We start from the raw sequence: 12,939 nt of genomic DNA, 5'->3' as shown, positions 1-12,939 counted from the left end.
CTCTAGACGGGGATCCCGGGAGCGGTGACGGGGAGCAGCTTTGATGTTATTTCTCCCCTCCGTGGGTAGGGGGTTGGTTGTCCCAGGGCCCGGTGATGGGGGTAGGGATGGATGGCAGCCGGGTTGCGGGGCCTGGCGAGGTGCAGGGTCACGGGGGCAGCGCTGTGCCGCACGGCACGGTGGTACTCACTCAGCCAATGATGAGGACACAGTTCTCGGTAAAACACACGGCTGGATGGACGGGTCCCACAGACGGCTGCGGTGTTGTTTCTCCCGGCAGGTTGGTGATGACTGCCTTTCCCTGCACCTACGTACTGTAAACTGTTCCAATGGGTTCCCACCGGTAACCCGCTCCCCAGCTTGGATATGGGCTGGAGGAGCCCCTTTTGCCCGCAGGCTCTGGCCCTGGGAAACGGTTGCCTTGGCGGTGGCGGTGTCTCCCTCACTTGGTTGGACTGTTGCCTTCTGTCGGGACTTGGCTGCTGGGAAACCCAGGAGGTTCCCTTCGCTAACGAATTCGGCAAATTCACGGCGACACCTAGCCTTGCCGGGGTCCGTAAGCCCCTGCCGGATGGTGCTGGCTTCTCTTTGCGTACCGGTCCGGTACCGCCGGGCCACCGCCCGTCTACGGTCTTTACGGTAAGCTCTGATAGGCCACTCCTGCAGACGGTCACCACCGTCTGCCAACCTTGCTGGTCTGTCCGGGCCACACACCCGGACCAACTTCAGGCTGCTCAACTGCTACTTCCCCTCCTTCTACTTTCACTTCTCAAACTGTTCTGCTGCTTTTCCCGCCTCCAGGACTGTGAACTCCTCGATGGGCGGGGCCAACCGCCTGGCCCACCCCCTAGTGTGATCATCAGCCCCTGGAGGAAGGCAACAAGGGTTTTGTGTCTGACTTCGGTGTGCCTGCTGGGAGTGTGGGGTGTGTGGGTGTTGTTCTCTGTGGCCCCTGGCTTGTCCAGGGTGCCACATGTACATCTCTGTACATGGAGAAGAAGAGACAAGGGAGGTGTGTACATCTCTGTACATGGAGGAGAAGAGACAGGTGAGGTGTGTACATCTATGTACATGGAGGAGAAGAGACACGTGAGGTGTGTACATCTCTGTACATAGTGGAGAAGAGACACGTGAGGTGTGTACATCTCCATCCATGGCTATATGCCTACTCCTCTTTATACAAATAAAGCAGATCAGAACCTTAAAAATGCAATATTTTATTAGCAGACATAGTTTACCTGCATTGTCCCCTGTGGCATGTCAGTATAGGATTTCCAGTTATTTGGCGGTAATGTTGTAATGTGTAGTAGTATATATTCAGTGTCAGCTTCCATTGGGTGTGTGACATGACAGGGTGTCCATGCAGATATATATGTTTACTGCCATTGGTTTTGATATATCGAGCATTTACTGCTATAAAATAAATTAAATACATCTTTAAAAAAAAATATGTACTCTTTCCTAAGTCCGCCTTCATATTTTCCATAAAGTCAATGTGGTTGATGCCTTTCCATTTGGGTCTTCATCCTTTGTTAGCCACTAGGGACGTTATAAACCAAATAATTTAGTTAACTCTCTTGACATTGTCTTGGCTTCCTCAACAGACTTGTGGCACCAAAATTGTTTTTTTGGTATCTACCAATGTTCTGAGGATCCACCTTGATTTTTCCATCTCATATTGTGCTGTTAGATGTGGATCATCTCTACGTCCATTCTCTCAGACTTGGCAAACTCCAGAAACACTAATAAACCCAACACATTAACAGCAACCACCAAGTGGAACATGGGATTCCAGGAACCGGTGGTCTCAATAAGGTAACCGGAGAGATACACCCAGACAACACCTAGGGCGAGAAAAAAAACAAACAAAAGACCACATCATTATTCGTAAGATTCAGGCTAGGGTTACATCAGTACATGTAAGATTCCATCATTCATAGTATTCCATTCCTGTACAACTGTTTGCATGTTCCTAGCCCTGTGTCCCACCTTCTGCCTGTGTGCACTTAGCTTAGGGTGCAGTTAAGGACACTCAGGGTCAGGCGTCAATGATTATGTGCGTCATTATGGGATCTTAGGATGCCAACCTCCGCTATCAGGCAGCGACAAGTCAGGGTCAGGTGTAGGGCAAGTACTAGCCTGTTTTCAGATCTGTGGATTTCTGGTTTTACATCTCTCCTGGTTTGTCCATCCTTGTGAGTGTTAGGGGTACTTTACACGCTGCGACATCGCTACCGATATATAGTCGGGGTCACGTCGTTAGTGACGCACATCCGGCGCCGGTAGCGACATTGCCACGTGTAACACTAACGAGCGACGATCAACGATCGCAAAATCGTTACAAAACGGTGATCGTTGACACGTCGTTCATTTCCTTAATATCGCTGCAGCCACCAGCACAATGTTGTTCATCGTTCCTGCGGCATCACACATCGCTATGTGTGACACCGCAGGAGCAACGAACATCTCATTACCTGCGTCCACCAGCAATGAGGAAGGAAGAAGGTGGGCGGGATGTTACGTCCCGCTCATCTTCGCCCCTCCGCTTCTATTGGCTGGCCGCTTAGTGACGCCGCAGTGATGTCGCTATGACGCCGAATGCACCTCCCCCTTGAGGGAGGGATTGTTCGGCGGTCACAGCAACGTCGCTGACCAGGTATGTGCATGTGAAGCTGCCGTAGCGATAATGTTCGCTACGGCAGCGAGCACCAAATGTCACACAAGCGACGGGGGTGGGAGCTATTGCGCTCAACATCGCTAGCAATGTCGCAGCGTGTAAAGTACCCCTTAGGGTTCAGTCGTAACAACAGCTTGCTGCCAATTGTTGGTAGTGGTGTCCCTTTTTTATTTTTTCTGTAAAAAAGTTGGTCGATATTTAACCCCTTAAACCCCCAGGCGTTTTGCATTTTTCCGGGGATTTTTTTCCCCTCCCTTTCTTCCAAGAGCCATAACTTTTTTATTTTCCATCCATCTTGCCATATAAGAGCTTGTTTTTTGCGGGATGAGTTGCAGTTTTAAATGAAACCATAAGTTTTACCATATAGTATACTGGAAAACAGTAATACAATTTCAAGTGTGGAAAAACTGCAAACAAAAAGTGTGATCGCACAATAGTTTTGGGATATTTTATTCATTGTGTTCACTATATGGTAAAACTGATGTGTCACTGTGATGCCTCAGGTCGGTGCGAATTTGGAGACACCAAACATAAATAGGTTTACTTGTATCTAAGAGGTTAAAAAAAAATTCACAAGTTTGTCCAAAAAAAGTGGCACATGTTTTGTGCCATTTTCCGAAACCCGTAGCGTTTTCATTTTTCGGTATCTATGACTCAGTGAGGAATTATTTTTTGCGTCTCGAGCTGACGTTTTTAACTAACATGTTTGCGCAGATGCTACGTTTTGATCGCCATTTATTGCATTTTGCACAAAATTTGCGGCGACCAAAAAAAACCCTTAATTTTGGCGTTTGAAATTTTTTTGCCGCTACGCCGTTTACCGATCACATTAATTGACTTTATGTTTTGTTAGATCGGGCATTCTGAACGCGGCGATACCAAATGTCTAATTTTTTTAACCCTTTAATTTTCAATAGGGCAAAACGGGGGGTGATTTGAACTTAGATTTTTTTAAAACCCGTTTTTTAACGGGGTAAGTTATCATAATGGCGGCACGCATATACATCTAGCTGCCAAATTTTGGCAGCGAGATGCAAGGGGTTAATAGTTGCGGGTGGAACGCGATTACACTGGCGACTAGCAGGCACATATGTCAGCTGTTCAAATCAGCCGATATGTGTGCGGATCGCCGCGGACTGCCCGCGGTAGGGGGAGGGGATTAACCTCACACGATCCATGACGTACCCAGTACGTCATGGGTCACTAAAGGGGTTACATTTTGTTTATATGGATTGATCTGCAAGACTAAACCGCTGATCAGTAAATATTTATCAACTGGCGGCCGTGTAATAGCCTGTTTACACAGGCAAACGGCGGTAAATTATGCACATTTTGTATACAGTGACTTGAAAAAGTATTCATTTCTCTGAACTTTTTCACATTACACCCAAAAACGTAAAAGTATTTAATCTGTCCACAGGACAACCAGTGGTATGCTCAACAAACTTGGCCTTTTACTGAAGAGTGCCAAGAAGAAAGGCATTTTTGAAGGCAAACCATAAGAAGTCCCTTTTGTAATTTGTAAAAAGCCATGTAGGAGACACAACAAGAATGGGGAAGAAGGTGATCTGGTCAGATGAGACCAAACTAGCACTTTTTGGGATAAAAGCAAAATGCTATATGTGGCAGAAAACTTAGGGCTCATGCGCACGTAACTGCATAATCTTCTGCAGCGATTTGACAACACATGTGCGCGTCAAATCGCTGCATAAGATTGCATAATGAATGCAGTTTGTTAAAAAAAAAAAAAAAGCAGATTTCATGCTCTATGGCTGCTGCTCCCACCATAGACAGAGTGGGAGCTGCATCCAGAACGCAGAAATAATTGACATGCTGCTTTTAGTAACGCACGGATTTGGGTCAAAATGTTAGCACCCAAATCGCTGCGTTCTTAAAAGCATTGTGCGCACGTGTCATGCACACTCTTTATAGATTGTGCTGGCGACACAGGACGCATGCATTTACGCTGCAGTGCAATACGCAGCGTAAATGCATATTACGCGACGTGCGTATAAGCCCTAACATCGCTCATCATCCTGAAAACACCATCCCTACCATCACACATGGTGGTGGCAGCATCATGCTGGGGGGAGGCTTTTCTTCAGCAAGGACAGGGAAGCTGGTTAAGGTGGCTTTACACACTGCAACATCGCAAACGACATCGCTGTAACGTCACCGGTTTTGTGACGTAATAGCGACCTCCCCAGCGACATTGCAGTGTGTGAAACGCATCAGCGACCTGGCCCCTGCTGTGAGGTTGCTGATCGCTACACATCTCTCAGGACCATTCTTTGATCCTTTGTTTCCCGCTGTGCAGCATGATCGCTAGAAAGTCTCAGTGTGTAAAGGGGACTTTACAGCGACTTCGTTAGCGACTTCCCTTTCAAAAAGCTGCTTTACAACGTCCCCAATGACTAGCTAGGTCGTTTTGCAGGTCCGTATCGCTGTTGCGTCGTTGGCCAGGTTTGCCTATTTGATAGCTCACCAGCGACTCAGAGACTTTGTAGCGATCCCAGCCAGGTTGGGATCGCTGGTGGGATCGCTAGAAAGTCTCAGTGTGTAAAGGGGCCTTTAGAGTTGAGACTAGGGCGTAGGTTCACCTTCCAGCAGGATACCGAGACTAAACATACTGCCAGAGCTACAATGGAATTGATTGGATCACAGTATATTCGTGTGTTTGAGTGGCCCGGTCACAGTCCAGACCTAAATCCATTGAGAATCTGTGACCAGACTTGAAAATTGCTGTTCACAGACCATCTCCATCCAATCCCACAGAGCAAGAGCTACTTTGCAAAGAAGAATGGGCAAAAATGTCAGCCTCTAGATATGCAAAGCTGACACATACCCCAAGAGACTTACAGCAGTGATTACAGCAAAAAGGTGGTCATACAAAGTATCGACTCAGGGGGCTGAATACAAATGCACGTCACAATTTTCAGATTTGTATTTTTTTAAACATTTAGAAAACAATATATCGTTTCCTTTACACTTCACAATTACTTGTTACTTATGGGTATTTTGCACGCTGCGACATCGCTAGCCGATGATAGCGATGACGAGCGCGATAGTACCCACCCCCGTCGCACATGCGATATCTTGTGAAAGCTGCCGTAGCGAACATTATCGCTACGGCAGCTTCACACGCACTTACCTGCCCTGCGACATCGCTCTGGCCGGCGACCCGCCTCCTTCCTAAGGGGGCGGGTCGTGCGGTGTCACAGCGACGTCACATGGCAGGCGGCCAATAGAAGCGGAGGGGCGGAGATGAGCGGGACGTAAACATAACGCCCACCTCCTTCCTTCCGCATAGCCGGTGGAGGCAGGTAAGGAGATGTTCCTCGCTCCTGCAGCTTCACACACAGCGATGTGTGCTGCCGCAGGAACGAGGAACAACATCGTATCTCCTATTGGTGCGACATTATGAAAATGACAGACGCTACAGAGATCACCGATTTACAACGCTTTTGCGATCGTTTATCGGCGCATCTAGGCTTTACACGTTGCGACGTCGTTACCGGCGCCGGATGTGCGTCACTTTCGATTTGACCCCAACGATATCGCAGTAGCGATGTCGCAGCGTGCAAAGTACCCCTTAGTGTTAGTATAGCACTTAAACATTTAAGTTTGTGGGTATAAAAAAAACAAAACACAAAAACGCGGAAAGTTCACAGGCTATAAATGCTTTTTCAAGGCACTGGGCAACACTGAGGTCCTAATTCCCACTAAGGACTACATCTGCAAGGAGTTTCCTACAGGTTCTCTGGTTTCCTCCCATACTCCAAAGACATGGGGATGGGGAATTTAGATGGTGAGCCCTGATGGGGACAGTGATGATAAATCTCTAAAGTGCTGCAGGATATGATGGAGCTATACAAGCAAAGCATAACAATAATACTATAGTTTGCCTTTGTACTTGGCAGCAGGAGACCTATTTACACAGGATGATGATCTTTGGTGCAGAAGAACATTTCACCTGATGATTGAGCATTTTGCTCTTTTTTGGCATCCTGTTGAGCGTTATTTAGAACTCTTGTTCATTATAAGGTACACTTATACTGAAAGATTAAGCTGCATATAAAATTGCACTCATTATTCATTATGCGGCTGGTCGGGGACTTCACAAGAATAAGGACTGGCACGTTGAGCACGGTCCTAGGTTTGGTGCACGATACAACTCCTGGTGGAGACAACATGTCATGATATGGAGACATCTTGTGGCCAAACAGGATATGAATTCTGCAACTAATACTGCATCTCTCCAAGGACAGCTTATCAACAAAGTGAGTACACCCCTCATTTTTGAAAATATTTTATTATATCTTTTCATGGGATAACACTGAAGTCCTAACACTATGATACAATGTAAAGTAGTTAGTGTACAGCTTGTTTAACAATCTAAATTTGGTGCCCTCTAAATAACGCAACACACAGCCATTAATGACTAAACCATTGGCGATAAAAGTAAAAATTGCCAAATTGTGCCCAATTAGCCATTTTCCCACCCCTGGTGTCATGTGATGTATTAGTGTTACAAGGACTTGGGAGTGTATGGGGAGCAGGTGTGGTAAATTTGGTGTTATCGCTCACACACTCTCTCATACTGGTCACTGGAAGTTCAACATGACACCTCATGGCAAAGAGGCTCTGAGGAAATGAAAACAAGAATTGTTACTCTACATAAAGATGGCCTAGGCTATGTGAAGACTGCCAACATCCTGACACTGAGCTGCAGCACAGTGGCCAAGACAGCGGTTGAACAAGACAGGTTCCACTTAGAACAGTCCTCGCTATGGTCATCCAAGGATGTCGAGTTCACATGCTCACCGTCATATCCAGAGGTTGTCGTTTCAAAATAGAATTATGCGTGCTGCCAGCATTGTTGCAGAGGTTAAGGGGGGGGGAGTCAGCCTGTCAGTATTCAGACCGTACACCACACTCTGCATCAAACTCGTCTGCATAGCTGTCATCCCAGAAGGAAGCCTCTTCTAAAACTGATGCACAAGAAAGCCTGCAAACAGTTTGCTGAAGTCAAGCAGACTTAGGACATGGATTACTGGAACCATGTCCTGTGGTCTGATGAAATAAAGATAAACTTATTTGGATCAAAAGGTGTCAAGTGTGTGTGGCAGCAACCAGGTGAGGAGTACAAAGACAAGTGTGTCCTGCCTACAGTCAGGCATGGTGGTGGCAGTGCCATGGTTTGGGTCTGTATGAGTGCTGCCAGCTGTGGGGAGCTACACATCATTGAGGGAACCATGAATTCCAACATGTACAGTGACATAATGAAGAAGAATCAACAACCAAACCCATCGCATGATTGTAATTAAATATCAATATAGGCATATATATATATACACTACCAAGGTGACAAGCAAGCGGTACGGACCTGGGACTAATCACTGAATCAGGATATAAAACAGTGAAAAAATACAATCTGACACCCATATAACAAAACAGTGAAAAACCTTTATTAAGAATGGGGTAGGTGACAGCGTACTGCACAGACAAACATACAGGGAGCGCACATTTCAGCAAAGAAGTAAACAACAGTTTGCAAAAAAAATCAACACATATTGTAATAAACACCAATATATAGCCCCCAACTAGTATAAACACTATATTGAGTGGATCTACATAGGGAAGACCAGAAGGGCCAAAGGAGGTGTAAAATCCAGTAGTAACCATGAAATTAATGGCAGAATGGAGAGAAGTATTGCACTCACCTATGTAGAACCAAGGTTGGAGAGTGCTTGTAGGAATAGCGTCCACCCCAACGTCAGTTTCGGCTGTGAAGCCTTTGTCAGGGGACGACGTCATGTAGGGAAGAGGGTGTTTAAAAACGGGCATCACCCAATCAGATCCCAGCGTGCGGAATAGTGATGCATGTGTCACCACAGCAACGGGGACGTCGCTTGCCCGCCACATCATGCCCCATGTGAACACACCTATCACATGACAATCATGTGATCGAGGATCAAAGAGAGCATAGAGATATAGCGGTGACAACAGCGAACCCACCCCAGGGAGTCGCATGCGTACCTGCACTACAGGAACAGAGGGGCCAAAAGACATAGAGAACCAAACAGAAGCTGAGCTGGAAACAGACATCAAGGGTATGATGCATAGTATAAACACACGTCACCAGGACCTAACAACATAAGATGTAATACAATACTGTATTAGCAATAGTAGTAGTATTGTTCTATCAACTTGTATTTATCATTTTTAGTATTGCATTTGTGAATTTCCCCCATCTTTCTCTCCTTTTTCTCTCTTTTTTTTTTTAAAATATTCAGTATGTATATCGGGGTTAATATCATGTGGCTTGCAGCAATGTAGTCATTTCATAACATATAATTTATGATTATTATATTTATCTAGGATAATTTGTGTTTATACTATGTATCATTGTCTCACTGGCACATTAGGTCTTGACATACTGGTAGTGTTGGTTTTTGTGTTGTAATTATACTCTGTATGCAAGTGGGTCTATTTGCCATTTGCAGGAAGCCAATATTGTATTACATCTCAAGTTAACTTCGGTCCTGATGACGTGTTTACACTATGCATCATACCTTTGATGTCTGTTTCCAGCTCAGCTTCTGTTTGGTTCTCTACGTACACGTCTTTCGACCCCTCTGTTCCTGTAGGGTGGGTACGCATGCGCCTCCCTGGGGTGGCTTCGCTGTCGTCACAGCTGTATCTCTATGCTCTCTGTGACACTCGATCACATGATCGTCATTTGATCGAGGTGTTCACATGGGGTATGACGAGGCGGGCGAGCGGCGTTCCCGTTGCAACGCATGCGTCACTGTTTCGCAAGCTAGGATCTGACTGGGTGATGCCCCTTTTTTTTTTTTCTTTTTAAAACGCCCTCTTCCCTCGATGACGCCGCACCCCTGAAGAAGGCTTCCATGCCGAAACGGACGTTGGAGGCGGGCGGGGGGACGCCATTCCTGCAAGCACTTTCCATCTTTGGCTCTAAATAGGTGAGCGCAATAGTTTTCTCTATTCTGTCCTTAATTTCATGGTTACTATTGGCTTTTACACCTCCTTTAGCGCTTCTGGTCGTCCTTATGTAGAGCCATTCAATAAAGTGTTTATACTGGTTGGGTGCTATATATTGAGGTTTATTACAATATGTATTGATTTTTTTGCAAACTGTTGTTTACTTCTTTGCTGAAATGTGCGCCCCCTGTATGTTTGTATGTGCAGCACGCTGTCACCTACATCATTCTTAATAAAGGTTTTTCACGGCTTTGGTATATGGGTGTCAGATTGTATTTTTTTCACTTTTTACATACTGAAGCAGAGCATGATCGCCTCCCTGAGCCTCATGGCAGTATTCTAGCATAAGGACCCCAAACACACCTCCATTGTGACCACTACCATGCTTAATAAACTGAGGGTAAAAGTGCTGGACTGGCCAGGCATGTCTCCAGATCTAAACCCTATGGAGCATCTGTGGTGCCTCCTCACATGGAAGGTGGAGGAGCGTAAGGTCTCTAACATCCACCAGCTCTGTGAGGTCATCAGGGAGGATGGAAGAAGATCCAGCGGCTCCTGTGAAGCTCTAGTGAACTCCATGTCCAAGAGAGTTAAGGCAGTGCTTGACAATAATGGTGGCCACACAAAATATTCACACTTTGGGCACACTTTGGCCATTTTCACTTAGGGGTGTACTCACTTATGTTGCCAGCGGTTTAGACATTAATAGCTGTGTGAGGAGTTATTTAGAGGACACACAAAAAGGACTCACACAAATCTTTGCCATTTCTTTTCTTTTAATTCAAGCCATGAATATAAAAGGGTGCAATACAGTGACGCGTTTCGGTCATAAGAATCGACTTTTCTCAAACCATGTCTTAGACACCCTTTATATTCATGGCTTGAAATAAAAGAAGAAAAAGACAGCATAGATTTGTGCTAGTGCCGATCCTTTTTGCGGAATTTATGTGGAGACCATCCTGTGATTCGAGCACCGCTGCCTGGGAAGTGCCCACCTGTTTTGGAATTACACCAAATTTACAGTTCTACAAGCGGTATACTGACTACTGTACATTGTATCAAAAAGACATCTTCAGTGTTGTCCCAAGAAAGGATATCTAATATATAAATGTGTGTGTGTGTGTGTGTGTGTGTGTGTGTGTGTGTGTGTGTGTGTGTGTGTGTGTGTGTGTGTGTGTGTGTGTGTGTGTGTGTGTGTGTGTGTGTGTGTGTGTGTGTGTGTATATATGTATGTCCGGGATTGGCATCTGCAGCGTCGCAGCTCCAGCCACAAAATTTTGCACACTCACACGTCTGGACCCCGAGAGCGTCATAGGCTATGTTGTGAGGCGAAATTTTAACCCTGCGTGTTCTTATTTACCAATCAATTTTGCCCCCATCTACATAATGGTGAAAAAGTGAAACGAAAAGTGTATCCGCACCGTCGCATTTACAATCACAAAATTTTGCACAGACACCTCATGTGACCCAGGGAACATCGTAGACTATGTTTTGACAGGAAAATGTAACCCCACGCTTTACAGTTAGTCTCCAAAAAATGTGCCTTCATTAAAGTAAATGGAGCCTGGAACTACAGGTTATTAGTAGGAGCTGTGATTGGTTGCTATAGGAACAAAAGACATTCATAGTATAAGAAGCTTATATGTGAGGTAATAAGATGTCGGTGGGGAGACTGATAGAGCCAGGCAGACGGGGAAAGAGCCAGGCAGACGGGGAAAGAGCCAGGCAGACGGGGAAAGAGCCAGGCAGACGGGGAAAGAGCCAGGCAGACGGGGAAAGAGCCAGGCAGACGGGGAAAGAGCCAGGCAGACGGGGAAAGAGCCAGGCAGACGGGGAAAGAGCCAGGCAGACGGGGAAAGAGCCAGGCAGACGGGGAAAGAGCCAGGCAGACGGGGAAAGAGCCAGGCAGACGGGGAAAGAGCCAGGCAGACGGGGAAAGAGCCAGGCAGACGGGGAAAGAGCCAGGCAGACGGGGAAAGAGCCAGGCAGACGGGGAAAGAGCCAGGCAGACGGGGAAAGAGCCAGGCAGACGGGGAAAGAGCCAGGCAGACGGGGAAAGAGCCAGGCAGACGGGGAAAGAGCCAGGCAGACGGGGAAAGAGCCAGGCAGACGGGGAAAGAGCCAGGCAGACGGGGAAAGAGCCAGGCAGACGGGGAAAGAGCCAGGCAGACGGGGAAAGAGCCAGGCAGACGGGGAAAGAGCCAGGCAGACGGGGAAAGAGCCAGGCAGACGGGGAAAGAGCCAGGCAGACGGGGAAAGAGCCAGGCAGACGGGGAAAGAGCCAGGCAGACGGGGAAAGAGCCAGGCAGACGGGGAAAGAGCCAGGCAGACGGGGAAAGAGCCAGGCAGACGGGGAAAGAGCCAGGCAGACGGGGAAAGAGCCAGGCAGACAGGGAAAGAGCCAGGCAGACAGGGAAAGAGCCAGGCAGACAGGGAAAGAGCCAGGCAGACAGGGAAGGAGGAGACAGCCAGAGAGACAGACAAAGATAGATGGGGAAAGACACAGACCTTGATAGAGACAGAGGGGGAAAGAGACGGGGAAAGGAGACAGACCTGGAAAGGAGACAGACCTGGAAAGGAGACAGACGGAGCATATTACTTGGCCAATTTAGTTAAATCTGTGTGGAATACCTGTGGTGTTGAAATATATGTTGTGAAATGCTTCTATTAGCTTAGTTTTTGCCTTTTAATAATTACATTTCTATCTATTTGTTTTGTGGCTTTTGTGTGCAGAATACATTTTTGTTAACTGCTGTTAACAAAACAGAATGTATTATTAACCCGTGCGAAGCTGGGTAGTACAGCTAGTAATGAAATATTTACAAAAATGTGAGGAGTGTACTCATTTTTTGTGTTATACTTTATATTGGACAACCATACAGATTTACTTATTTAATTTATATGTACGGAATTTATGTGCACCAAAGAGGTCTGGCAGAGACTTCATGCTACCCTCTTCCTACTGTGAACACATGCATGCTCAACTGAGGTAAGTGTACATGTATAGAGGAATAATTGGGAGAAATCTGTCCAACTAATGAGTTGTTTGGTTGAAAGCTATTTAGCCTGTCTGGTCAATCTAACTAAAACCTACACATGTATAGATATACGCCATACAGAACTGAAATATCTCACAGCTGAAGATTTGCTACAATTTTATTTAGTTCTGACAAATCATTGTGAGCTAAATAGTCTAGAAACCCGATACAGCTGAGGGTTTGTTACAGTTGTGAGATGTATTAGGTATCTAATTC

The 12,939-nt window shown here is 46.3% G+C and overlaps 1 protein-coding gene across 1 annotated transcript in view; it reads right to left on the bottom strand.

Annotated features, from left to right (window-relative positions):
- Positions 1–1,206: 1,206 nt before the first annotated feature.
- SLC17A9 (solute carrier family 17 member 9) overlaps positions 1,207–12,939 on the bottom strand; it is a 42,155-nt gene continuing 30,422 nt past the window's right edge. Inside the window, exon 13 of the mRNA XM_075347787.1 lies at positions 1,207–1,844. Coding sequence (XP_075203902.1) covers positions 1,687–1,844 — 158 coding nt within the window. The 3' untranslated portion in view covers positions 1,207–1,686. The remainder of the gene's footprint in view (positions 1,845–12,939) is intronic.

Source organism: Anomaloglossus baeobatrachus, chromosome 5, assembly GCF_048569485.1.
Source record: "Anomaloglossus baeobatrachus isolate aAnoBae1 chromosome 5, aAnoBae1.hap1, whole genome shotgun sequence".
Lineage (NCBI taxonomy): Eukaryota > Metazoa > Chordata > Amphibia > Anura > Aromobatidae > Anomaloglossus > Anomaloglossus baeobatrachus.
The sequence above is the reverse complement of the archived record's forward strand: the minus strand, read 5'-3'. Positions and strand labels throughout refer to the sequence as shown.